General features: G+C 41.5%; 1 protein-coding gene across 1 annotated transcript in view; it reads left to right on the top strand.

The window, feature by feature from the left end:
- Positions 1-26,372, top strand: part of MARCHF6 (membrane associated ring-CH-type finger 6) — a 47,834-nt gene extending 21,462 nt beyond the window's left edge. The window contains exons 11-25 of the mRNA XM_019662397.1: positions 446-526; positions 779-847; positions 928-1,002; positions 1,847-1,981; positions 3,791-3,910; positions 4,856-4,956; positions 6,417-6,554; positions 7,980-8,184; positions 9,748-9,817; positions 13,162-13,343; positions 14,696-14,830; positions 17,279-17,368; positions 19,343-19,475; positions 20,505-20,640; positions 23,409-26,372. Of these exons, the coding sequence (XP_019517942.1) occupies positions 446-526; positions 779-847; positions 928-1,002; positions 1,847-1,981; positions 3,791-3,910; positions 4,856-4,956; positions 6,417-6,554; positions 7,980-8,184; positions 9,748-9,817; positions 13,162-13,343; positions 14,696-14,830; positions 17,279-17,368; positions 19,343-19,475; positions 20,505-20,640; positions 23,409-23,499 (1,761 nt within the window). The 3' untranslated portion in view covers positions 23,500-26,372. The remainder of the gene's footprint in view (positions 1-445; positions 527-778; positions 848-927; positions 1,003-1,846; positions 1,982-3,790; positions 3,911-4,855; positions 4,957-6,416; positions 6,555-7,979; positions 8,185-9,747; positions 9,818-13,161; positions 13,344-14,695; positions 14,831-17,278; positions 17,369-19,342; positions 19,476-20,504; positions 20,641-23,408) is intronic.
- Positions 26,373-26,723: the final 351 nt, after the last annotated feature.

The raw sequence follows: 26,723 nt of genomic DNA on the forward strand, positions 1-26,723 counted from the left end.
CGATTTGGAGAGCAGCGGAAACGTAAACAGTCACTTATAATGGCAGGAGGTGAGGCGCTGGGACGTATGGGCAGGTGGACAGCTTGCCAGTGTGCTGCTGCTTTTCGTGCTCAGCCGTGAGCACGTCCGCTCCAGAATGGAGTAGAGTACGGAGCGTTGTATTACTCCTTCATGAGTTTTGTAAAATTTAGTTTACTCTTAACTTTGCTTGAATAAAGCGTTGTTCTCTGGTTTTTCCTTGTCCTTTCAGAATAGATAGCAGTCAGTGGGAGAGACTGGTTTAGAGAGATGTCATCCAAAAGGGATTTTTACTGTTGTTTTCTAGTTATAAATTGCCTAGCTGGTTCACTTGCAGTCTACTTGGATTGTTTAATACACTGTTAAACGGGGGTATAGGTTGTGTGGTACAGTTAAAGCTTGTTTATTTTTTTTTTCTTATTTCCAGGTCCAAGCATCTCATTTTGAAGGCCTAATCACAACTATAGTTGGGTATATTCTTTTAGCAATAACATTGATAATTTGTCATGTATCCTTTAATAAACCAATTTGGGCCTTTAGTAATATTCATACCAAAGAGTTGTTTCTGTTAATGACAAAAGTATTTCTCTCCCCTTTTCCTCTTAGTAAAAGTTGTAGGTATTTGTAGTGATGATAAGGGCAGACAAAATGTGAAATAAGTTAATTTTGTTTGCCAAGTAATACTAAGTATTGCCTAAATTATTATATGTGTTTTACTGTAACTTGAAATGCTCCGTTTTTCCTTGACTAGATGCTACAGGGCTTGGCCACTCTTGTTAAATTTCATAGGTCTCGCCGCTTGCTTGGAGTCTGCTATATTGTTGTTAAGGTAACTCCTGTCATAAGTTAAAACTGGAAAACAGTTTATCCTCATTTGGATGATATTGATGACCTTTATTTTTACTTTAGGTCTCTTTGCTAGTAGTGGTGGAAATCGGAGTGTTCCCTCTCATTTGTGGCTGGTGGCTGGATATCTGTTCCCTGGTGAGTTTATTATTTATTATACAATCTAATAATTGAAAAGCATCAGAAAAGACATCTTTAGAATAGGTTCCTTTTAAAGGAAAAGTCAATATTTGATAATAATTTGCTTATTTTTTTCTGAGAATATCATTGTGGAGTCTTAATGTTACGAATTTTTCTTGAATGCCTGCTTTTTTTGAGGCCTTGTGCAGATTTTGGATGCTATGGTATTTTGACTAGCATTTTTCTGATAACCAATAGAGAATATGCTTACTCATTTTACTTTTCTAAATTTCACAATAATGCCACGACATAAACATAAAAAGAGCAATTTGATAAGAAGACTGTCTTTGTAGTAGTAAATTCGACCCTAAACCATTTGTTTTAACTAAATGCTGCTCGGTTTTGATTGTCTTTAATGTGTGCCAGTGATAATCAGGTTTTGACTTTTCAAAAATAGTTTATATGTAGAAAAGCTGCCTTTGGTTCTGAGATAGCATTGCTCCCAAACCTTACTATTAAAACTTGTCATGAATGCAGACCTGTAACCAAGAAGGAAGGTACCATGTTAACCCAAAATGGTTCTTTTCTAATAGGAGTAGTGCAAAGTTCTTATTTACCAATTGGTTTATCAGTCTTGCTTCTTATAGTTCAGATTTTTAAAGTGTCATTACGTCTTTGAAATAGTGTCCAACCTTACAGCATTTGTATTTCTGTGACACCATGGAATGGCACTAAGAGAACGGTAGTCTAGAACATCATAGCCTACGTGCACAGCGATTTTGCTCCCTTCCCAGAAGGTGGAGGTGTGCATTTGGCAAACGCAAGTGCCCCCGCTCTGGCTCACCTGCTGTGCTTGACTTAGGAAATGTTTGACGCCACTCTGAAGGATCGAGAGCTGAGCTTCCAGTCGGCGCCAGGCACGACCATGTTCCTGCACTGGCTCGTGGGCATGGTTTATGTCTTCTACTTCGCCTCCTTCATTCTGCTGCTGAGAGAGGTGAGTGCCACGGGGGTGCCCACGCCGCACCTTCATGAAGAGGACTTCCGCCTCCGGTGTTCAGGGTTCCCTAACTAGACCAGCTTCTCTAGTCTTCTATTCTAAGAGGGAATAACATAGGCGAATTTGGCTTAATTGCTTTAAACTGTTTTCAGTCATTTGTCTTCAAAAATTGACAAGTTTTAATATTTTTTACTATAATCAATTACGAGTTTGAAAGATGAGTAGACTGAGGGGGGAAAAAATAAAAGCACTTGCTTTACTTGGTATATATTGTGGCCATACTCTAATACAAATTCTTGGAATTTTATGTGATGTGAGCCTGTCTTGGACTTCATTCAAGGAAATGTAAAGCTGAAATACCCAAAGGGTGTGATTTTGCAGGATCAAATATGTCAGATGGTCTTGAAGCAGACACCTTTAAGTGCTGAATTAGAGGGTCCTTTATGAATCAGTTCACTTGCCAGATGGGTACCCCCCTAAACCTATTTTCGGAATACAGTCCTTGCTGATATGAAGACAGTGAGCATGGGATCAGTATCTAATTAGTATATCTCTCATGCTCAGTCACTCGGGTGCAACAGCAAGTACGAAACCATATAGTTCTGATAAGAGCTTGCCGCGGTGCACACGCTTTCTGTGTTAGTCACTGTGCTTTCTGCTGGGGTAACAGTGAGAATCAAAGGCACAACCCCATGTCCTTGATATGACACCCTGGGAAGGAATACAGCCTTTGACGGGTCAGCTGACTCCTTTGAGAGTGCCGATGGACCTGTGCAGGGCTGGAGGAGCAGGCCGACTAATCCAGTGTAATGGAATAGAAAAGCAGAGAGGCTCCATGCTGTTCTCGATGTGCCGTGCTGCTTGAGAGGCTTGAGGGGTGGGGAGGGCGCTGGAGGCCACCATGTTCTCCTGAACCATTCAGTGTAAGCTCAGTAATTCTATTCACAAATCAAGCTTGTATTCTTTCCTTGAAACAAGTGATCAAGACTAAATGTGTTTTTTAAAAATCGTAATTATATATGCATTCTAAATTACATTGTTAAGTGATTAAAAAGTTTTATGTGAATTTTTTTCAATTTATTTATGTGTTTTATTGTTGATACAGAATCATAGTATTTGGGAGTTACGTCATGTATTATAACTCCCTCGTCTGGGAGAGGAGAAATAGAATTTGGGCACATGAGATGCTTTACTCAGTGAGTTTAGACTATCCGAACGAATATCCAGACTCATCCATTGCCCCATCACCCATGGCTTCTTGGGTTGATGATTTCCACTGAGAGGGAAAAAGCTGTGGGTAGTAAAATGAAGATATGTACTGAGAAGCTGTAGGGCTTCTTCATTAAGATAACTCCTCTCAGGAGTGTAAGACTGAAATATTGTGTTGTCAGAAAAGTCATGACGCATTTTTGCAACGAAAACCAAAAAATGCGTCGTGACTTTTCCGACAACCCAATAAGATCTCCTATTTAGGACATTTATAAATTGCAACCTAATTCTTTCACTAAATGGTACAATAGTGATAATTTTTAAAAATGTGTTTTCATCTTGGAAAACATCAAACTGTCCTTAATAATTTTTTTTCATTAAATGATTAAAAGCATCAAAGGACGTCAAACACAGGATAGTTTTCATAAAGATTCTGATTTAGGAACTTCTTTTCCCAAAAAAGCCATATGAATTTTTGGGGCCTCATTTTATAAGATGCCAGAATAATTTTAAGAGCATATTTTTCTATTAATGTTTTAGCTTATATACGGAGCCTTGAAGACATTGTTGTTTATAGCATTTAAAATCTATTTGCAGGTACTTCGACCCGGTGTCTTATGGTTTCTAAGGAATTTGAATGACCCAGATTTTAACCCAGTACAAGAAATGATCCATTTGCCCATCTATAGGCATCTCCGAAGATTTATTTTGTCTGTGGTAAGCAGACCTTTTTATTGTTTTGGAAGTAAAGTGTGCTACTCTAGATTTATTTTTTTTGGTCAGGGGTACTGGTAGAGTAGATTGGATTATTTTCTTTTTGCATAAGCCAGTGGAACTTGGTTGTTAAGTAGCTGTTTTATTGGTTACTTTGCTAAAACAAATAAAATGTTTACTAAAACAAAAACTTTCCATTAAGGGCCACCTGAGTGGCTCAGTTGGTTAAGAGCATGCTGAAGAGTGCAAGCTCTGAGCACAGGGTCGCTGGTTCGATTCCCGGCCCGAGCTGAGCTGCCGCTGAGCTGCCAACAGGTGGCAGGATGGCTCAGCTAAACAAAAATAATAAAATAAATAAAATAAAATAAAAATACCTTCTATTAAATACTTCAGTAGTATAATTGATTATCAAATTATGAGTTTCTGAATTACATTTAATTTAATTAAAGCAATGGAGACTTGTTACTAGTTTCTATTATAAATTAAACTCTCAACAGAAGAGTCTCAAAGTTTTTTCCCTGCTTGGAAGAAATTACCTAGTTAAATCTAAATTTTTCCAAAATAAAATTCTAAAAGCCGTATTGCACCCTTTGGAAAATTTTGTAGCCATTAGTATGTCTCATGTCTTATAATAATCACAGGTGATTTATGAAGTTGCAGACAATCCTGATAGTTCATTCTGAGTGCTTAGAGCGCTCTCCTCACAGACCATGCAGTGATTATATTTTGTCGCCCCATTTGAGCCCTGGTGTCCCAGAGAGAGAGGAGTGTAGCCATCCCAGGAACACATTCCGTACACAGAATGACCCGAGTGTAATGTGTGGAGTGAGATCACCTGGGGTGCTAAGTGGGTGTAGACTTGGATTGTCCCTTGGCTGAGTCTGTTCAGAAGCCTGCCTGCCTCTCCGGAGTGACTGCGGAGGTGTCATGCCCTGTTTCTTCCCGCAGATTGTCTTTGGCTCCATTGTCCTCCTGATGCTTTGGCTCCCTATTCGTATAATTAAGAGCCTGCTGCCTAATTTTCTTCCATACAATGTCATGCTCTACAGGTACGTTTTTGAAATTTGGAAGCTTTATCTAATTGAGCTCTGTTAGGAATTTGATATTCAGAAGTACATACATTTAAACCATGCATTTGTTACAGATACTGGAGATCATCTGACAGTTAAATTTGGTCATGTTCTGGATCACATAAACATTAGTTTAGCAGTTACATTTTCCAAAGTACAGGCTTATTTTTCTGCAAATAAAGTTTGCCTTTGTTCAGAGCATTGAAGTGTTTACCATCCCCAATGAGAGTATTTTAGTAGCATCATCTTTATGTGAAAAGCACATCATAAGGAATGTATCCATAGTTGCCCATTTAATTATGGATTAAAAATAGGATATAAGGCTTATAGATGGAAAATCTTTTTTTTTTTAAAATTTTTTTAAAAATTTTTTATTGGGGAATTGGGGGAAGGGGAACAGACAAGTTGCTGTAGTTTTGTTCTTCAGTCTAGTTGCGGAGGACATTGCTTCACTGGCCCAAGTTGGCACCACCACCGCGCTCCTCCCAGGCGAGGCACATCAGTCGCCGGCCTCTGGATGGCCGCTCACTGCGGCTGCTGGCCGCTCATGCTGGCTGCTGGCTACACACGGTAGCCCAAGGCAACCCACTGCCACAGGGGCTGCAGCCTACGCCGTTGCTGGCGACTCACAGCAGCCCAGCTCCAGGTTGAGCTGTTGTTCAGCATCTTAGCTGTAGAGGGCAGCGTCACTGGTCCTCATATGTGGGATCCGAACCGGGGCCCTCTGGTGTCCCAAGCCAGCTCCCAACCATTGTGCCACTCGGCCGGCCCTGGAAAATCTTTTTTGATGTAAAAACTTAAGTCATTGGAAACTTAGTCTCACTCTTCTTGTATTCCCTTTTCAGTGGTTTGCATTATTCCTTCAGTCCCTTAAACCAGAAATCTGCCAGGCAAATTGGATTTATGACTCCATTTTACTTCTCATTAGTCTTTAAATCTTGTCAGTTCTAATTCTTTAAACTCTCTTATCTACTTGATGCACTATTTACTACCTTAGTTTAGGCCTTATTCTTGTTCTCCATTTATAATCCATCCTTAACCCTATGCCCCTTCCCCCGTAACCTACGTGATAGTCTGGGTCAGGATGATGAGGGAACCAGTGGGTCTTGGAAAGACCTTCAAGGATAGGTGTTTTGAGGAGCGAGAAGTGACCAATCGTATAGCATGCTACTAACATAGCAAGTGAGGTGAGGACCAAGACCTGTCCATCAGGCTTAACCACATGAAGGTCATCGGTACCCTTGTCAGGAACCATTTTGTGGGGTTTGAGGGCGAAGCCTTGTTGGCTTCAAGAGAGAAGGGAGGAGAGATGATAAAGACAGTGGGTTCATTCGACTCTTACGGGAGTTGGATGGCATCCCATAAAATGTTTACTATGATGCGGTTGTTGTGGGAAAAGGAGTGCACGTTGTAAATCATGGCTCTTTGTAATTGCCCAGTGACGCTCCAGTGAGTGAGCTGTCCCTTGAGCTGCTTCTGCTTCAGGTCGTCTTGCCAGCGTTGCTCGAACAGGGACACACGCGGCAGTGGCTGAAGGGGCTTGTGCGGGCATGGACTGTGACTGCTGGATACTTGCTGTAAGTACAGGCAGGTGGATGTGCATGTGTCAGTGTAATAACCTTTCTCAAAAGGATGTTCCACGCCCCACTCAGGAAAACTTTGGTTTAGTAAGAGACAATTTAGTGATATCTGCAGGTATGTATAGTACTTAATTCTAAAAAAAAAATTTAGTTTTTAACTTTATTGGAGAGCAGTGTGTTTTTTTCCAGGACCCATCAGCTCCAAGTCAAGTTGTTGTCCTTCAATCTTAGTTGTGGAGGGCGCAGCTCAGCTCCCAAGTCCAGTCACCATTTTTAATCTAGTTGCAGGGTGCACAGCCCGCCATCCCATGTGTGAGTCGAACAGCCAACTTTGTTGTTAAGGACACGCACTCTAACCAGCTGAGCCACCCGGCCTTCCCTAAAAATTTTTAATTAAAAAACTTTTTCTAATCATTGTGCATTCTTTTGTGGAGGATGTATGAATGTTTTTACCCTTTTATAGAGGTTTCCTGCTGGCCTAGGTTCTTTCATTTCATTACACAGGTAAAACATAATTTTTTTTTTTTTTATTGCATTAAAAACTAACTAGGGCTGGCCAGGTGGCTCAGATTGGTTAAGAACTCGCTCAAGAGTGTGAGCTCTGAGCAAAATAAAAAACAAACCAACTTACCCTTGTTTTAGAAGTCTTAACCTGATATGAGCTTCTCTCAGATTGGGTTTCTTAGTCATTTAGTCATCATGTTGCATTTAGTTTTTTCAAGCTTTTATTAAAAGTTGAATCTTTGTGATTTAAACTTTTTTTTTTCCAGAAAATGTGTGGCATCCTGTAGATACCTAATGTGACATGTATTTGGTTGTTTTTTGTTTTGGTTTTTTTTAAGATTTTTATTGGGGAATTGGGGGGATGGGAACAGTGCTGGGGAATCGGGGGAAGGGGAGCAGACAAGTTGCTGTCATTTTTGTTCTTCAATCTAGTTGTGGATGGTTGTTTTTGATTATCCTTCTCTAACTGCCTAAGCCCCACCGTGAGCCTTCTCCCCCAACTCATTTTTGCCTGAACGGATTTTGGTCTGGCGATTTTAGTTGAGATAATGTCACAGCAGACACAGGAGCTATCTGTAGAAAAGAAAAGCGGTTGTTTCTTTAAGACGTTCGCATAGAGTATCTTGTACATGGTCCTTTTTTTCTCAGTTACTGATTTCTTTTCAGATGCTGGCTGAAGAAAACATAAAATGGATTGAATTTATGGGATAATTCTGTATGTTAATTAACATTAAATTTGGGAAGGTCTAATTTAAATTAAGCAGATACCACCATTTAGACCGGGCTGAGGTCATGGTGCCACGGAGAGAATCTACTTGAGCATTGTCTACCCTAAATAATAATTATTAAGAAAGTAAATCTCATGTCTGCTATTTTTATTTGAATCTGAGAATTTTCACTGATATAATTTTTACATAGGGACCTTCATTCCTATTTATTGGGAGACCAGGAAGAAAACGAGAACAGTGCAAACCAACAAGTTAACAATAACCAGCACGCTCGGAATAACAACGCTATTCCCGTGGTCGGGGAAGGCCTGCATGCAGCCCACCAAGCCATACTTCAGCAGGGAGGACCTGTCGGCTTTCAGCCCTACCGCCGGCCTTTAAATTTCCCACTCAGGGTAGGTACTGGGCAGACTAACCCAAAGTCACGTGTTCTCAGATTTCTGTTGCAAAACGTTGGTGCTGTTATTGTTGCTGTTAGTATGTCGTCTCCTGTGGAGACATGTCCTACAGTCTCCTGACAAGAACTCAAGTTTAGTCCTCTCGTTATGCAGCATAATGTATGTTAATGTCAGATAAGTTTTATCTAATTCTAGAGATGGGTCATAGTGTTGGGATTCCTTGTGCTGTTGCTCCTTGCTGTTTGAGAGGGCTAATATAAAAGGCTCTTGAGCAAATGAGAAATTAACATTATCGATACATTTCAACTATGTGTCAGGAGCTGGAGTGGGCATTTTAATGCTTTTCTCCCTTTTAATTCTCATCCAGATACTGCAAGGCATGAGTGGGAATCTCATGTTTACATCTGATGAGAGCCTGGGGAGAGAAGCAGGGAGCCGGGAGAGAAGCGGGGAGCCGGGAGAGAAGCGGGGAGCCGGGAGAGAAGCGGGGAGCCGGGAGAGATGAGGCTCTTGGAGTGGCAAAAATTACTTCCTGGCCCAGATCAGAGAGAGAGTCATTAATGGGTTGGTTTCTCAAGCCGGGAAGACTGACAGCCTCACAGCCTCCTCTTAGAGAACTGTCATCTGTCTTTTTCAGCCTTTCCACCAGAGCTCTGCCCTCTGGGCTCAGGAGGGCTTGTGCCCGGCCAGGTGGAAGGCACGCAGCAGTCACTGCCTTTCTGCCCAGGGCTGCCGCTTCCCTCCTCGCTTCATGTGCCTTTTTGTCTTCTCAGTACAGGAGCCAGTAACTACACGTGGCTGTTTCCATGTACATCTAATTAAAAGTCAATACAGTCTGTAAACATGTAAGGTGATAGATGTGTTGATTATCTCAGTGGTGGGAATTCCCTCACAGTGTATACATGTATCAGGTCATGTTGTACACTTTAAATATATTACAATTTTATTTGTTAATTGTACTGCCATAAAGCTGAAAAAAGAAAAAAGACATTTCTTGTAGGCAGCGCGCATGCACGTGCACACACACGAGTAAATACAATGTAAATTTCCATTATTCATGCATACTGACCCCATGTCACATGCTCAGCGGCCACGTGCCAATGGCTCCTTTGTCGGACAGCTCAGATGTAGATATTTCCATTGTCACAGAAAGTTCTAATTGGACAGTACTGTTAGAGAGTAAGTTTTCCCTTCATGAGTAGTTGTTTTTGAGAATTTGATTTAAAAAATGAATATTTTTACTTTTAATTACTAGTAAGGGAACACTTAAGCTGAATATATTTTATTTTTATGCTCTGATTAAAAAATATGTTACCTGTTACTTGCTGATATATCTGATTATGTGAACATGGACATTTATTTTCCTTTTGGCCAAATTTCCTTGTAAGTAATTTTACCAAAATAAAAATTTCCTTTTTATGTAAAATGGCAGGAAACCTGGAACTACCAGGACATACCATTTGTTTTTACTGGGAGAACTGTGTTGATTCTTTGAGGGGTGTCGTAAGATACATTGAGCTCATATGAGCCATTTACACACTCGCATGTTTTGCCTTGCAGATATTTCTGTTGATTGTCTTCATGTGTATTACCTTACTGATTGCCAGCCTCATCTGCCTTACTCTACCAGGTAGGTACCTTCTTCTCGCTCTCTGCTGATGACATCATGAAAAGGTGCTTTGCTTTAAAGGGTATATCTTGCTGAGATGTGAGCTTTCCTCAGATATAAACTCGAAATCATTTTCCTCTCATTTCTGATTGAATACGGGACATTGACTTATTTGGGCTTGGTTCTCCTCATTGGATTCTTTGTATTGGAGCAGAGGGGAACAAAGGCAAGATACAATTTATGATTCGTTTTTGGAAGTAAAGTACTGTGGCCACTCAGTTTTCATGGACATTGTGTAATGACAGTGTGGGTTTTCAAAAAGTTGTGTGTGTGGCTTAAGTCATTTTTTGAAGCCAGTCTTTTGATGCTGATTATGATTGTTCTCGTTATGTAATTATGTTTCCACTCCATTGCATGCCTGTTGCTAGAGACCTTTATGCAGCCAGACAGACTATTTCCCTTTTTCCTCTGCTAGTCACAGATATGCATCTTTAGATTTCAGTTAAACAGTGGTTTTTTTTTTGTTTTTTTGTTTTTTTGTTTTTTTTTTAGCTGAGCCATCCTGCCACCTGTTGGCAGCTCAGCGGCAGCTCATCTCAGGCCGGGACTCGAACCGCTGTTGCTCAGAGCTCTCACTCTTGAGCGAACTCTTAACCAGCTGAGCCACTCGGCTGGCCCCAATGTTTCTTAATCTAACAAATAAGCTGTGAACGAATATACGGTAGTAGTTTGTCATCTTCTCTAGAGTTCAGGGGTCAATGGGGGTGGAGTCCAAAGCTAATGACAGAGTGGCGGCAACAGCTTTCTGCCCCTCACGCCCTCCAGGTTGGTGTTTATAGTGAGCCAGAAAATTCTAAATCATACTGATACGTGTTAGCCACTTAATCATTAAGATAATGTTGAGCTCTTACAGGGCATATAAATATATATTTGGTTAGTGTCTTGATTGTAACACTAACTCAGTATAATTCTATAAATCAAGTTTGTGTTAAGTTCTTGAATTTTTCCATGAGGACTAAAGATTTTTTTGTTTTTACTGTTTCTGCATAATAATTTTTGACCTTTAGAACTTCGCTCCTTAGCTCACTACTCTTCGCAGCTGTTAAATGACAGTCTAATTAACCGTTGGGTGCAATGTAGTAAACATGTTGCTGAGAACACTTAATTTGTGAACTTTGGGCAGTTTTACATTTATGGTTTTTATGTTCCATTTTCATGTTTTTATCAGAAATATTAAGAAAAAGTTAATGAAAGAAACCTAGTTTTAGTAGTTGGAATTGGGCAATAAAAGTACTTTAATTTCACTGAAGATTGTTAACTAAATATTTCTGTGTTAATCCAGTCCCACCATCTGTTGGAAAGAATTCCGTATGTTTAATCGTAGCAATGCTTTTAGTAGCATTCATAGTACACACTTAAGGTGGTGAGGATGCTGTTTCTCCCATAGGTTACTTTTCTGCATCTACAGTTTTAATTTATGAAAACTACTATAAACTAAAACCTAACCATGTCCTCTCGAAAACACTTTTGATTAGAAGTATGTGAAGTATGGCATAGAAAGTGGCTTTTACAATTTTAAAAACCAACCAAAGAAACAAAAACCAAAAGAAACCCCTTGGAGTAGAGATATATATAGATACACACACACACACACACACACACACACACACACACACACACACACGGTGCTAAAAAAATGTATACACATTTTAAGAAAGGAAAAAACTGAATTAAAATTTTAACACTCAGTGTATATCAATAACAAATGATGAGTACAAGTCATGTGTATTCATTTTTTTTGGCACCCTCGGGGTGTGTGTGTGTGTGTGTGTGTGTGTGTGTGTGTGTGTGTGACACTAGATATACTAGATATTTCTACAGAATTCGGTAATGATTTTTATATCTTCAAATTAAGATGCAGTGTGTTTATGTCATGTGACATTTACATATATTTGTCTTTAAAAATGGAATTATCCTCTCACCCAAGCTATTTTGTACGGCTGCAGGGAAACCTGTGCTTGTCAGCATTATGTCCTGTAAGACTTGACAGTTGGGCTGATTTAGTTTGGTTGGAGGCAAGGTGGTTTCAGTGGTTAAGAGCATGAGCTTTGTCATGTAGACAGGAGCTGAAATTCAGCCTCCACCCTATGTTGTCTTGATTGGGTAAGCTGCTAGCTGAGCCTAGGTTTCTCAATCTTCAAAATGGAGGTAGTAGTGGGGGACTGGGTGGAAATAGTGGAAGAAATTGGTAGTTACAAAATAGTGTTGGGGATGTAAGTACAGCACAGGAAATACAGTCAGTAATATTGTAATAGCTAAGTATAGTGCCAGGTGAGTACCAGACTAACTGGAGGGATCACTGCATAAATCATATGTCTAACCACTATGCAGTACACCTGAAACCAATATAAAATAATATTGAATGGCAGCTGTACTTAAAAAGCAGGTAGTAGCTACTTGGGAGGTTATTGGGAGGATTGAGGAGATAATATTATGGTAAGTGCTCAGGACAGCAACTAGCTCCTCTTAGGTATTCAGAAATAACAAGTAGTTCTGTATTAAAGAGAAATCAGTTCATAGAAAAATGCACTGGAAATTTGGATCTTGCTGATCTCTCTAGTCTTATTAAGTAAGAAGTGACCATGTAAAGAAAGTTACTAAATTAATTATCTTGAATGAGAGTTAGATTTTTTTTGTGAGTATTGTAGAATTTATTTCTAGTAACTCTTTGTGTGAGGCTATTCCCTAGACAACTTTAAAATCTGTTTCCTAAGTTTCGTTATATTTAGATCCTAATTTTTTTCCAAGAAAATTATTATGATATTCTCTGTTTATTGTGCTTTAAAATGTTATTGTGCTTGCTTCTTATTAAAATAAGCCTAATTTTCTGTCTTACCAAACAAGTCGATTGAAAGAAAATTTTTCTAAATTATTTGTAATGATCCTAAATATTAAAAGTACTGATAGCACTCCTAATAGAAAATAAATTCTCTACTTTGGTCCTATTATATGTATAATGATTTCATTTGGTGATCAAAACAGTGAAAACAATTCCCTCAAGCTTTTTCTGTCCCCAAGAACAAGTAATTGGCATGACAAGTCAGAGTGCATGTCACAGGAGGCTTGTTCCTAATGACTTGCTGGGTTTTGGTTGTGTGTTAATCAAATAATTGTGTTCTTTAGAGTTTGTGGGGGGTTTTTTGTTTTTTTGCCTTTCATGAAGACAGTTAAATATCAAAATGTGATACCTTTTGACTAATCATTTAAAATGATTGAAAATACTAATAGAACAACATTAATACCAAGACTGCAGTTCTCTTGATGTAGTCACGTGTTGTCTCATTGATCAGCTTTTCTATTTTCAGTATTTGCCGGCCGCTGGTTAATGTCATTTTGGACCGGGACTGCCAAAATCCACGAGCTCTACACTGCTGCCTGTGGTCTCTATGTTTGCTGGCTGACCATAAGGGCAGTGACGGTGCTGGTGGCCTGGATGCCTCAGGGACGCAGGGTGATCTTCCAGAAGGTTAAAGAGTGGTCCCTCATGGTAGGTGTTTCCAATAAAGACTGATACTGGTGGACAGGAGTAATGGATGTTTTTCCAGTCAGTTTAACTCTTTTCACTTTTGTTTCTTCATTATGCTGATAGTGTCAAGAGAGTTGGTTTTTTGAATGAGAAGGAATATTGCTTTCAGACAGCTTTCTGGCTCATTTTGAGAACCACAATCAAATGTATCTGAGAGAGAAAATAGATCAGAGATAATCTCTGATCTATTAAGTGATCCAGTAAGGCTCTTGAATAAGTAACATAATTAGAAAACTTACTTTGGAGATTGATACATTTTAAGAAACAAGATATTCTGTAAAATTTAAAATCAATTTGTTTAAGTAGAAATTTCCTTTAATGATATTTTTTCTAAAATTTGATTTTCTGATCTATTTGAATATGTAAAATCTTGACTTCAGGATCAAGTCAGTGTTTTTCATATAATTAGTTGCTATTTAATCAATAAGATAATAAGAGAATTATATTTAAAATACAAAAAGCTAATTCCATTTTATATTTACGGTTCTTCCCTATTGTCAGATTGCCACGTAAAGGAACAAGAAATGTATCTTCATGCACACCGTGTTAGTTTCTTGTTGAAACAAATGGACTCACTAAGGCTTCCTTGGGGAAACGGGGGGTCATCAGACAGTCGAGGCCACTTTAAAGACTGATTCCTTTGTCAGGATTTTACAGTGGTTTTTTCATGTATCTCTTCTTTTCACTTTGTGTATGCTTTATTTCATCTGACCTTTCTGTTCAAATTCTAGAGCCGCACTGCCCAATACAGTAGCCACGTGGCCAGTGGCCACCATGTTGGGCAGTACAGCTATAGGACGTTTCTGTTAACCATAGCAAGTTCTGTTGGACCACACTGTTCTACCAGGAGCCAATTTGATCAGCTTGATTAATTACCTTAATTAGAGCTATGCGGAGTCCTTCTCTATACTAGTCCACCTCAGGCGTCACAGGTCAGCTTATGGATGGGTCGTTGACCATTAGATAAGGGTCCTGTGGCAACTAGAAGCTTTTTGTAGACAAACAGAAGCCTACTACTGAGAATAAGATTGAGAAATACAGCACAGCCACTTGGTTCATATGTGTAATTAAATGAAATTTCTATAATTTTGTAGCAGTAATGTGTAGTAATACCATGTTTTTATTACAGCTTGAGCTTTTATAGTTACATATTCAGATCTCATTTAAACATGGAACATAGGTGTGTGTACGTTGTTTGAAGTGATATATTCATTCTGTTAGAAGTCAGACAAGAAAAGTAAACTTTCCGATGGGATGAGGAGCTTGGCTGGAAGCCAGAGACTCTGGTGACATGGCGTCTCGTTCCCTCACAGATAATGAAGACTTTGATAGTAGCGGTGCTGCTGGCGGGAGTCGTCCCACTGCTCCTGGGGCTCCTGTTTGAGCTGGTTATTGTTGCTCCCCTGAGGGTCCCCTTGGATCAGACTCCTCTTTTTTACCCATGGCAGGTAAGTGCGTATCTTTAGCTCATGATATGAAACATCCTTTTTTTTTTTTTTAAGTGATTTTAAGCAATTTGTTTAGAAAGATTCCCTCACTTTTTCTGTTTCAGGAACTGTTGTAAAATCGATTAAATAATACATTTTAATCTATGGCCTTCAAAGCATGCAGGTCATATAAGTCCTTTAGACCTTATTTTATAGATTGAAATGTCACTCACTAGTCACTTAGGCTTCACCAGTATTTAAAGATACACACTAATGTATTGCTCTTTTCACCTTTGAGTTAGGGTAAGATATCTTGCTCCTTTGGCTTTGATACTTCAAGCAGTATCTTATACTTTGGAATAATTACAACATGTTATCCCACAAAGTCATAGGGCATCACCTCAGAAGTCCTACAGCCTCATTTTGGACTATATTCTACTGGGTACAAGCAAGTCAGAGATTGGCCCAGATTCAAGGGAAGGGGACGTAGACCCCCTACTACTCGATGGGAGAAGAATTGGCTGGCATGCTCTGACACCGCCACAATGCAGAAGTGATTATTTGCGGGGTGGCAAAGTGTCACCTTACAGATCACTTGATAGTCTCACAGAGAAACAGACAGCTTTACAGTGGAGGGGTCAGGTGCCATTGCCTTAACCCAGTGACCACTGCACATCAGACACAGCCTGTGCCTCTTGATGTTCTGCAATGAACACCGCTGTAAAGAGCCAAGCGGCCCTGATGTCTAGGAGCTGGCCTGGCTCTGTCCTCTAGGCCTTGGTGTTCTCCTGTTGGGCATAAACAGTTTCACAGAACATCAGCATTGCACAAGGCCACTCTGATCACGATGGATCAAGGCAACACAGCCACCCCCAATCTCACCCCACCCCACGGCCCTGTGATCATGTCTGAACACAGGCAAACGTTGAGTATTGTCCACACCACAAAAATGACCAAATATCCCCGTCCTGGCAAACATGATTGGCTGCTGCTTCATTACCAGTAGAGTTTTAGCCTCGCTCTATCCCTCCTTCTGTAAGATTTATTACGATACCCAGTTATAGATTTCCTCTGCTTTCTAATAGTATCTGGCACAGAGTAAAGCCTGCTTCCTGAAACCCTCCCCAAGTCACTTTACACAAGTCCCAGTCCTATAATAAGCCCTTTGTAGCACTCTCTGCACCCCATGTTCCTTGTGGGGTGCATTGTCCCTCACTGCAATGAGTAGCAAATGCCGCTTGTTTGGTTACACGTGTTTTCTCCGTGGTCTTGAGAGTACCCAACATTGTTGCCTTGGAGAATTACATGAAATGGTCCAGTTTTAAGAATGCTTATGTATTGTGACCCCGCAGTTTCCCTTTTCAGAATCTGCTGCAAAGAAACATTTACACACGTGTGTGTACAAGGAGTCAGAACAAGGCTGTTTCTGCTATTGTGCCATTTTTATAATGTGAAAAGAATAAGCAGCAGCCCAGATGCCCATCAGTAGAGGGACTAAATAAAATGTGGGAGAGCTTCCTTTGGAAAGCAGTGCCCCAGTCTGTGAGGAGGGGAGAAACACAGGCTATAGACAGACATGTGCGGCATGTGTTCTTATATTTGGATAAAACCCTGAGCTTTGGAAGCAGAACAGCTTGCCTTTTCGCCATTCCTGGCTCTGAGCTACTTGCCTTTCCTGTGTCAAGTGGCTGCAGATATGTGGGAGACTGGGCTCTTTAGGATTCTAGCAGAGTGACGTGTGTGGTGTATCCTGCATGTGAGAAGGGACTGGAAAGCAGTGGGACTGAAAGAGCTTGAACCCCAGGGACGTGTGGCCCTCCACCGTGAGGCGGGCACCTTACCCGGTGAGGAGCCCCGTGTGGCCAACCGAGCGCACCGCGCTGGAGCTCGCTCTCTGGGAGCCTTGGGGACGGTCTCTTCAGGCCACACATGGCTCCACAGTGTTTTATTTTGACATAGTCAGCTCAACTAAAACTGATGAAACAGCGCAAGGATGTTTTTTTTTTTTGTTTTGTTTTGTTTTCAGCTGAGCCATCCTGCTACCTGTTGGAAGCTCAGCGGCTGCTCAGCTCGGGCTGCACTCGAACCACTGTTGCTCAGAGCTCAAACTCTTGAGCGAGCTCTTAACCAACTGAGCCACTCGGCCGGCCCTCTTTTTTTTTTTTTTTCTTTTGCAAGGATGTTTTGATGAAATAAAACCATGACACTGTTTCATTTATTTGCTCCTTGAGATCTCCATTAATGTCCATATAGATACAAGAATGACATTTGATAGAAACATTGAACTTGAGCTGTTGAGGAAAAACATCCCCTGGATTTCCCAGCATACCTCCGTCTTCTGTAAAACTGTTGCTAGTCCTGCAGGACTTCTGTTTTGAAATGAAATAATTGAGAAAATTATAAGCCTCTCTGTTGTGTTTATTGCTAACAACAACAGCAGCAATCTGTTAAATGCCTTTTATTACCCAGGACTGGGCACTTGGGGTCCTGCATGCCAAAATCATTGCAGCTATAACATTGATGGGGCCTCAGTGGTGGCTGAAAACTGTGATCGAGCAGGTAAGCAAAATCACCTTTTAGAAAAAGACTGGAAGTAATAGTGATGATATTTAGCTGATGGGACTCATTTTTCTGCTTTTCTTAGTTTTCTACATTTTCTTTAATTAACGTATGTAACGTTTTTTTTTTAAAGGAGAGGGCAGTTTGCTCTTTTCTCACCATGAATTTTCATCAACCACTCTTAAGACTTTCCTTATCTAAAGGTTAACCAGTAGCTTAAAGTACCTAGAACCCTGTCTAAAGTAAAGGCAAAAATTAGCTTATGTGCTTTGGGGGCGGGGGGGGGGGCAAGAATTCTGATGGAGGCTTGTTATTGATGTTTCTAAACCTATAGTAAAGAAAAAAGTTACTGCTCAAGGCAGTAAATAAAAGGCAGAAAAAGTAATAGATTAAAAAAGCAGAGCTGTTTGGGAATATTCTAGCTATGTAGCATACATAATATACTCTTAGTATTGTAGTATTATGGAACCATCAGATAATTTGATCATTGTGGTGACAATCTTGAAAAAGATAGATTGTGCTTCTATACTTGGATAATAATGTTTGGAAACATGATTATTCGTTTTAGGAAGATACCTATCCGAAAGAGCCAACATAACAGATTTTGGTACTTCTTTAAGTTTTAGTTATCTAGAGCATGTTCTGTGGGCAGTCTTCTTATCCTTACGTCCGCGCCAAATGTGATAAATAAGGCATTGCAGTCCTGTAGCCGTAAAGGCACCCCTCCTTTTGGCGTATAGGAAATACAGGCAGTAGTTTTCAGCCCAGTCTGCACAAGAAAATGGTCAAAGACATGTGCCTGGTGTGTGGTGTGTGGGCTTGGGGAGAGCCTGGGAATTGAGTGTGTTGGCATGCATCTCCCGTGCCGGCTGATTCTGAAAGTGCACCGGAGTGAGGTGGTTGTGGGGTGCACGGCCGCACAGCCATCTGTGATAGGAGTGTGGCCACCCCACTCTAGAATCTCCAGGAAAGACTCCCTTGCCCTTGAGGAGTGTGGGGAATAAGGGTTTAATCACAGCTGGAGGCTGTGACATTGTTGATCTTTGTAATATTTTGCCCTCTGATGCATTCTTGTCTTACACGTGTAAGTTTAAAAAATGGCTGAGAGACACTGGGATGCCTTGCTGCATGAATGTACGTGCATTTGGGCTAGCCAGGTTTCTTGGGGACCAGAAGCTGCCTTGGGGGCTAAGCCAGTTTGTCATTCACAGCTGAGTGCTCTGGCGTGCTCCTCAGGAGCGGGTGAGTTGTCCCAGGTGGTGTGACTGGGCGCCAGGTGAGGTTGCCATGCTGGGGAAACAAGGGCGGCACTTCCTGGTTTGGCTCCATCTGCAAGCCGTCTTTATTTTCCATTATTCCCAAGCTCGCCCCACTTCCGTCTGTTCTTTCCTCTCCATAGAACTTTCCATAGATCTTTCTGGATGTGCCGATGGAGATTCCTGGATTTAAAAAAAACGTTCACTGTAGAATTCTTTTATACTAAACTTTTACATAAAATACTTTTTGGTTTGTTAAAATTTGATTTATATAAGGTTTTCAGAAACACGTTTCCTGTTTATGATATTGTTTTATATTCTGAGAAAACGAATGCAATCTTGAGTAGTAACACCGATCACTCTTAGGAAGTTACTTCCAGTTAATGTGGTCTTAAGTAAATACTCCTGGGTGCCGTCTGGTATTGTATAGTGCAAGGCTAGTGTAATTGTGGTTCTAGATTAGTGTCTTTATTATTTCTTCCCTTCAGGGTGTTAACTGCCAAGTGTAAGGAGGTAAATGCATTTCTTTAGAAACTCATGGGCACCATGCTTAGGTTTGTGTTCCAGAGTTTGCCTTGACTTTGAGAAAAATAACCAACTTGAATCCTCTGGGGCTGGTAGATTCAGTTCTTTGCAGCTCGGATTCACAGAGAGTGCTGTATTAGCCAGGAGGTATTTGTCTCGTATCCTTGTTCCGATGTTTTCCCTTATGTTTCAGGTTTATGCAAATGGCATCCGGAACATCGACCTTCACTATATCATTCGTAAACTGGCAGCGCCTGTGATCTCTGTGCTCCTGCTCTCCCTGTGTGTACCTTACGTCATCGCGTCCGGCGTGGCTCCTCTACTAGGTGGGTGATGCTGGCTGGGAGCTGGGAGAGCGCCTTTCATTAGCATTGTTTTGTTATTGTCGTTTCCAGTGTCAGGGTGGCTGGCCCCAAGTGCTTTATTTGTAAATGTAAATCCAGCTCAAACAGTTGAGTTCAGAATACTATTTTTCTTAGGTTTGACCTCAGGGCAAGATTAAGAGACTCCTCAGGCTCTTTGATACAGTTTATTTCTTTAGGCAGGTGAGAACAGGTTGACATTTACACTGTCCTCCAAACAGGCAGGAACAGATTTCCTTTTCCTGCTGTGGTCACACACTTATAAAATTAAAGAAAAGTATTATAATTATTTTTTTAAAATGTTCTTCAGCATAAAAGGAACACCAAAGAGGAGATGCTAATTTGTGACACTTCAGCAGCTAGAATTACCAATTTTGTACTGAAGAGCCCCCACAAGACCTTAAACCCAGCATATGTTCAAAATTATGGACAGCGTTTTTCCTTCCAAATCTTTTTTTCTTTTCTTGGATTCCCTTCTGTGACCAGCGTTATCATCCAATAAGTTGCTTGAGAGTCCACCATGTCACCTGAGGCTCTCTGCTCTCCACACTCAAATGGGCTCCAAGTCCTACTGATCTGCCTTCTGGGACCCAGTCTCTCATCTCTGGCACCCTTATCTAGGGCTCTCGTTGACACCTTAATGTCACCAGCCCCCTCTCTGGTTTCCCTGCTTTGGCCACTAATTCATTCTCCAATCTGCAGCCGGCCATGATGACCTTTCAAAAGAATGAGTCATTGTTTCTCTTTGGTGAACATCCTTTCATTGGTTCCCCTGTGGCCTCAGAAGCATAACTGGCTCCCAGGTGTAGCTCACCGGCCCCCCCCCCTTGCTGTCGCCGGCTCCTGTTTGACCTCACTTATTGCCTCACTCCATTTCATCCACCGCGAGTGTCACCTACGCACCACCAGCCAGTCCCCTCTTAGCGAGAGCGCATACGTTTATTCCACTGCCATTCCGTACACACGTAGACCTTCCCCTTTTTGGTTTTACAGGTGTGACTGCGGAAATGCAAAACCTGGTTCACCGACGGATTTACCCGTTCTTATTGATGGTCGTGGTGTTGATGGGGGTCTTGTCCTTCCAGGTCCGCCAGTTCAAGCGTCTCTATGAGCATATTAAAAACGACAAGTAAGTCTAGACTTCAGCCAACCAGCCGCTCTTGGTATGATACAGGTCTCATTTCTTCATTATTGTGTCTAATGTGATAACTCACAGGATGGAAAAGTGCTCACATTCTGAATGTAGTTTAAGGTACAATTAATAGGATTTGCTAACAGATTTGCTGCGGATGTGAAGAGCATTATCAGGGACTCAGCGGCGCAGAGCAGCTGGGAATGTGGAGTTGTCACTTACGGAGATGAAGAGACTGGGGAGAATCTGGTTTGGGAGAAGGATTTTCTAATGCCCATTCCACATAGTTTTCAAATACGTTGCTCCGACAGTACACTAACTAGTTTTAGAGAAAAAGAAGCCTGTTAGGGATTGGCGGCACCTGCTAGGCCCTGGCTGCAGTCCAGGCCCATTAGGCTCCTCTGACCACTGCCGAGAGGGGCTGCAGAGTTAACTGCAGAAGGGCCGAGCCCTCTGCTCTGTGGACACGATGACCTGACCTCAGAGAGAGTGAGGACAGCCCAGGATAACAGCTTTCAGGTGTCACGGCACAGCCGTTTGACCGTCCATGTCCTATGGAAGGCTGGGTCCTGCCCTGCTTTACTGGTGTCGGAGGGAGAAAGTGAGTTTATAACTGTGCTGCTTTACTTGAGAGTCCCAGTTTCCACACGCTGCCTTCGTGTCGTTATTAACAGCACTCCCTGACTCAGCACTGAGCGCTCCAGTTTAGGCAAGAAATTATATGGCCGCCTTATTTACAAGTTGGAGGACTTATAAGCGTAATAGTTTTAAGAATGACATTTAGAGCATTCACGGCTTCTCCAGAGTGTGTACTGTTGGTAGAAAATACAAGTACACTTTCAGGCAGTCGGAGTACAAAGTTCTGTCGAGCAGAAAGAAGGGGGAGGGGCTTCAGTGAGGAGAGGCAGGTGTTCTCGCTTCCCTGGTTTTGGCGGAGGAGCAGACCCTGCAGACAGAACGGTAGCCGAGACAGGCCCGGGCGCTTTTTGCTGCTGTCGTCTTCCCCTGTCAGCTGTCTTCCCAGCCTTCCCCAGTGAGCCCTTCCCACCTGCCTCTCATCATTTTTCACCAGTGCCTGCTCTTGTCCTGCAGCCCAGCGCGCTCCCTGGCGCTTCCCCAACTGCTCCCCCGTGCAGGAAACATTGCCCTGCAGGCTCCGCCGAGGGCCCGCCTTGCTCGCCTTGCAGGTCCACTCCAGCGGTGCTTGGTCCATGTGGGAGCGCGGGGAGTGTGTGCATGCGTGCTGGGCTGCGGTGACAGAGTCTCCTTTTTCTGCCACTGAGTGACTTATTGGTCCTAGGCAAGTTAATTAGCATCACTTTTCTCTGTGCTTTTTGCATTTTCATTGCCATAATGCTAACCCCGTTCTTGGGCATATCTTGATGCGTTTTATGATTATGTTTATGTATGATGTTACATATTGCTCAGTTATCATTATTTAAAACATGTACAGAAGCCTCAGAGTTTTAAAAAAACACTGCCTGTTTTCCCCACTGGCTGGGAACCTGGGGTAAGGAATGGGTAACTTTAGGAAAAGAATTAGTAAGACAAAAGGGATTAAACAGTAAGATCATGGATGAAGCAGCAGCAGGATTAGTGAAGTGTTTTAAAAAGTGAAATGTAAAGCTACTTGGCGTAAACTGCCAAAATACCTCATTAGGCTTATATGTGTTGACAGAAAACTGATAGAAGTCTTGGTGAAAAGTAAGTTAGCACACTGAGCCCGCACCGCGTGCCAGCCTTCTGTATGCGGCCTGTTCGCACAGCGGTCACGGGACACAGGACTTGGTTCTCCTCTCATTGATGAGGGAGCTGGGTCTTGGAGAACCCCGCCTCCTGGCAGCCCTGATGCCCGGGCCTCCCCCTCCCACTCTTAGCTCAGGTGTGCCAGGCCTTACTAGACGGGCGCTCCCTGACCTGCCCCAGTGCTTCCGAGTGGGTGCTTGCACCCTGTGCCCCAGTCTCCCCCAGCTCACTGCCATCGGCTGTGTCACTCACTGTACTCCAGGGCTCAAGCTCCAGGCCATTTCCCCGCATTTTGTGAGGCATGGCACTGCTTCTCCTTGGCAGCTCCTGCCATCGTGTGGGGATGCGGTGTCCTGGCGGAAGACCTCCAGTCTGGTCATTTGAGCTGCAGTGGCTTTTGTCTCTGTCCCCGCAGTCCTGCATTCTCTGCCGGAACCTCCCTGTCTCGCGTCCCATGAGTTCAGAGCACTTCTGTTCTGTTCCCGGACCATAACCCCACCTCCGTCACTCACGTGCGCTCACCTCTCTGCCACCTCCCCCTCCCACCTCACTGAAATCTTTGTCCTTTGATTTCCCCTTTTCTTTAGAACTAGAGACGTTCAGGTCCGACTGAAAAGGGTAGGGTAGGTCCTGTCTTCTCAGCTTCCTGATCGTGTATTTCGAGTCCGTTCCTTCAGATCTGTCCGCCGAGCTGTTTCATAAAATGCAATCCATACGGATAAGTCCCCTGCATGAGTTTACTCTGCCTTGCCCTCCTCCGGCCTCTGCCCTCCGGACATCGCACACATCCGAGACCTCCGGACCTCTCCCCCTCCCGTCCCTCGCTCTGAGGGTCGCTTTTGTGCCTTCGGCAGGTTCATTTAGACCCCTCTTCTACCTACCTAACCATGGAAGGGTCTTAAGTAGGAGTGAAGTGATCTGATTGGCATTTTAAAAAATGTGTCACTGCTGCTCTTCAGAAGAGTCCTTTCCTATGTAAGATCATATAAGAGAGTAACCGCCCTGCTTTTACAACCCAGGTACCTTGTGGGCCAGCGCCTTGTGAACTATGAACGGAAATCGGGCAAACAAGGCACATCTGCACCACCTCCACAGTCGTCCCAAGAATAAAGTGCTTGTCTCAGCCACCTGACCTGCCCCCTGCCTCTCCGTGTCCTTTTTGGTGGACTTCTCTCTTTGGAGATTTACCCAGTGATCTCTCAGCATTGTTTTTAAGTTAAATGTATTTGACTTGTGTTCTCAGCATTCGGAGAGCAGCCTTTTGAGGCTCTGCTGCCCGTCCCGCACCTTCTGACATCACTGCTGTCTGAGGTCTGTACATGTGTAAATAGGAGCTCCTGGATACCCCCAAACCTTGGATTAAACAGAATGTGCATTGTACATCTTTAAACAAATGTATATTAATTTATTAAATCTAGTTGTCACTTTATTTTGGACCTGCTGTGACCTTGACAGGAAACGTGCCACAGAGCCACAGTGCAGAGACAAGACTTCCAATGACGTTTTTGGGAGCACAGCATCATGTGTTCCTAGCAGTTCTTACTAAGTAAACTGTACGTTCTCTCTGTCTTGGCTGTTGAGCCCTTACCAAGAACGGAAAAGGAGACAAATAGAAATCAGCAGTGGAGTGTCTGTGGTAAGAAAACATGAACTTCGGGCTTCATGTCAGTCGTTTCTGGAAGTTGTTTTGTATAACACCAAAGCTGTTGTACATTTTCTACTGCCTGATTTTTTCTCATGTGTCTGTGTTTGTAATACTGTATAGTATCTTGTGCTAGGTGAGGAAATTATTTTTAATTTTGATAATTTAATATTCCTAGTGATCAGCATTGGGAGTTGGGTGTTGTGCTTGTTGGGGGCATGCCTATATTTAGAGGGAAAATGTCCGAAAGGTTTTCATCAGTCCCCTACCTCCCTCTTTCCTGCACACAGCTATCTTTTTCACTTTTTGGCGGCAGTGGGCAAAAGTCATGCGAGATCATAAATCTTATCAGAATAATGGCACCAATGACACTGCATCTTACTGGAATTAGGACATACTGAGCTATTCGCTAAATGTAGGTGTGGTTTGTGGTCTTAGATTGACAGCATTAGAAAAGTCTGGTCAGAACCACTAATCCTGCTGGTTAGTGCCTCATTGGGTGAGGATGAGGGAGTGCGTTCCTTCTAGGTTTCCATGAGCATATCCCAAAGTTTCCAAAGCTTTTTGTTTACAGAATAAAACTACAAATAAAACCAACTTGATTCATTCATCCAGAAGGAACCTGGCTGAGCTGGCCTTTTACGTAAGAGTGCAGATGTGTTTCCCTGGAAACACCCTGTAACATCTCAGAGCACTGAACACTTACAGACTTGGTTTCCTCTTAGAACCAAAGCTTCAAGTTCGAACTTGAGAGAACTGGAACGGGTGGACACACAATCCAAGTATCTGTGGCAACAGTGTATTGTAAGAGTAGTGTGTGTGTGTGTGTGTGTGTGTGTGTGTGTGTGTGTGTGAATGACAACTAAAGGTTCTCAGAGAAGGTGGACAGCATGGGTCTTCAGAAACCAGGTGAGAATTTCCACACAGTATTAAAACCCATAAACTCAAACCTGGAGATTTTTTAAATATGAAAGTCAGCCAAACATAAGCTTCTGAAATGAAAAGCAACATGTTCTGGTTGTTTTATAGTTCAATGATTTTTCCCAAAGTGGTGATTACTTACTTTAAAATACGTTTTAAAATATCAGTATCAGAAAAGAAAGCTTGATGTAGGATTCAGTGTTACATGTTTTGGCACTTTGTAGTACGCCTTTCTCTGGCATTGAAATAAGGTTTTTGCAAGCCCTGCCTTCACTTAGAAATTCAGTCCCACTGTAAAAAATTAAGAGTATTTTAAAATGTAACTCCACCTGTCATGGTATATGTCTGTGTAAATTCTCTTTGGGAGAAATATACTATGAAATTGGGCATATAACTTGACTATATTAATTTAGATTTTTTTAAAAAACTTTTCAGGGAATTTATAGATCTTATATAAAGTCATTGGAACACATTTATCTGTTTTACCAGAAAGACAGAGGCAGATAATGCAAAAGGCTAAAAATTGATATTCTACAAAATTTTAAATGAATCTTATCAGATATTTTGTAAAAAAAACAAAAACAAAAAATCCATCCATACATACGTATGTATGTATATGAATGGCCAAAATGTTGCCCTCCGTTTCACTTGCAGATTATCTTGTCTTACTTAATGATTTCCCCTAGTTTTCCAGTTGTGCTTTATCCTCTTGTTTTCAAAAAGATGAATACTTACATAAAGCATCTGCTGGCATACTATTTACTTGGGTAGCATCAAGATTTTATTATTAACTAATGGTCTTATAAATATTTAAAAGCTCTAGTTCAGAAAGTGTTAGTATTGCTGCCCTTCATGTAGAATTTTTTTTTTAAATAATAGTGTTGTTTTGCTTCATTTTACATTTGGCTAAAACTGTCTTCAAGGAAGTTAATTAGGAAAGAAGACCTTTTTGTTTTATTTTTACTATTTATAAATTGAAGACAAATCAACATTTAGGGTTAGTTTAACATGACCAGTTACCAAATGATCATAGTATGAGGCGTGCAGTTGTTCATTATTAGCAAATTATGTTTGATTTTTTAACTATTAAGTACTAATAGTTGAGATGAAAACTGAAGAAAAATGCCAATGTGAAGTTTGTGTATCGCTAGCTTTAAAAAAGCTCTGTGTTTTTAGGTTATCTTCCCTGTTAGTTCCTGGAGAAACAGTGGGGATTGGACATCTCAATTCCAGATGTAAACAAAAAGTAATTTTTATTTCAACATTTAATATAACTTATTACTGTGCATTCTTGTCTTGTGTTTTTTCTTCCCCTTATTCAAGTAATAGAGAATAACTTTTTCTCAAATGATTTGATCTTAGATATGTCATTTCTGTATTTGCAAAATGCTGTTATTAAAAGTGTAATTCTTAAAATGTAGGTTGAATTGATGACTTTTTAAAACAATACAAAGAAGTACTGGACATTTCTACATTGTATTGCGCGCGCGCGCGCACATGCGGTGTAGCACCACTATACAAACACGCACTTTTTTAAACTTCGCAAGTTAGCTACTTATTCTTTTTCAGAATTGAGTTAGTATAAGCTCTCTACTTACTGCGATAAAGTTTTTTTTATATTGTAAATTTAAACGATTATGTTTAAAATTCTCCTTTAGAATAGTACCTATTCAGTCACAATCAAGAAAAGGCAAAAGTGAAATGTCCTACTACTAAAGTATTCAGAGCCTCATTTGTGGATATTCTCTCCCTTCCTTGCTGGAGCTGTCTT

This window comes from Hipposideros armiger, unplaced genomic scaffold (assembly GCF_001890085.2).
Source record: "Hipposideros armiger isolate ML-2016 unplaced genomic scaffold, ASM189008v1 scaffold_374, whole genome shotgun sequence".
Classification (NCBI taxonomy): domain Eukaryota; kingdom Metazoa; phylum Chordata; class Mammalia; order Chiroptera; family Hipposideridae; genus Hipposideros; species Hipposideros armiger.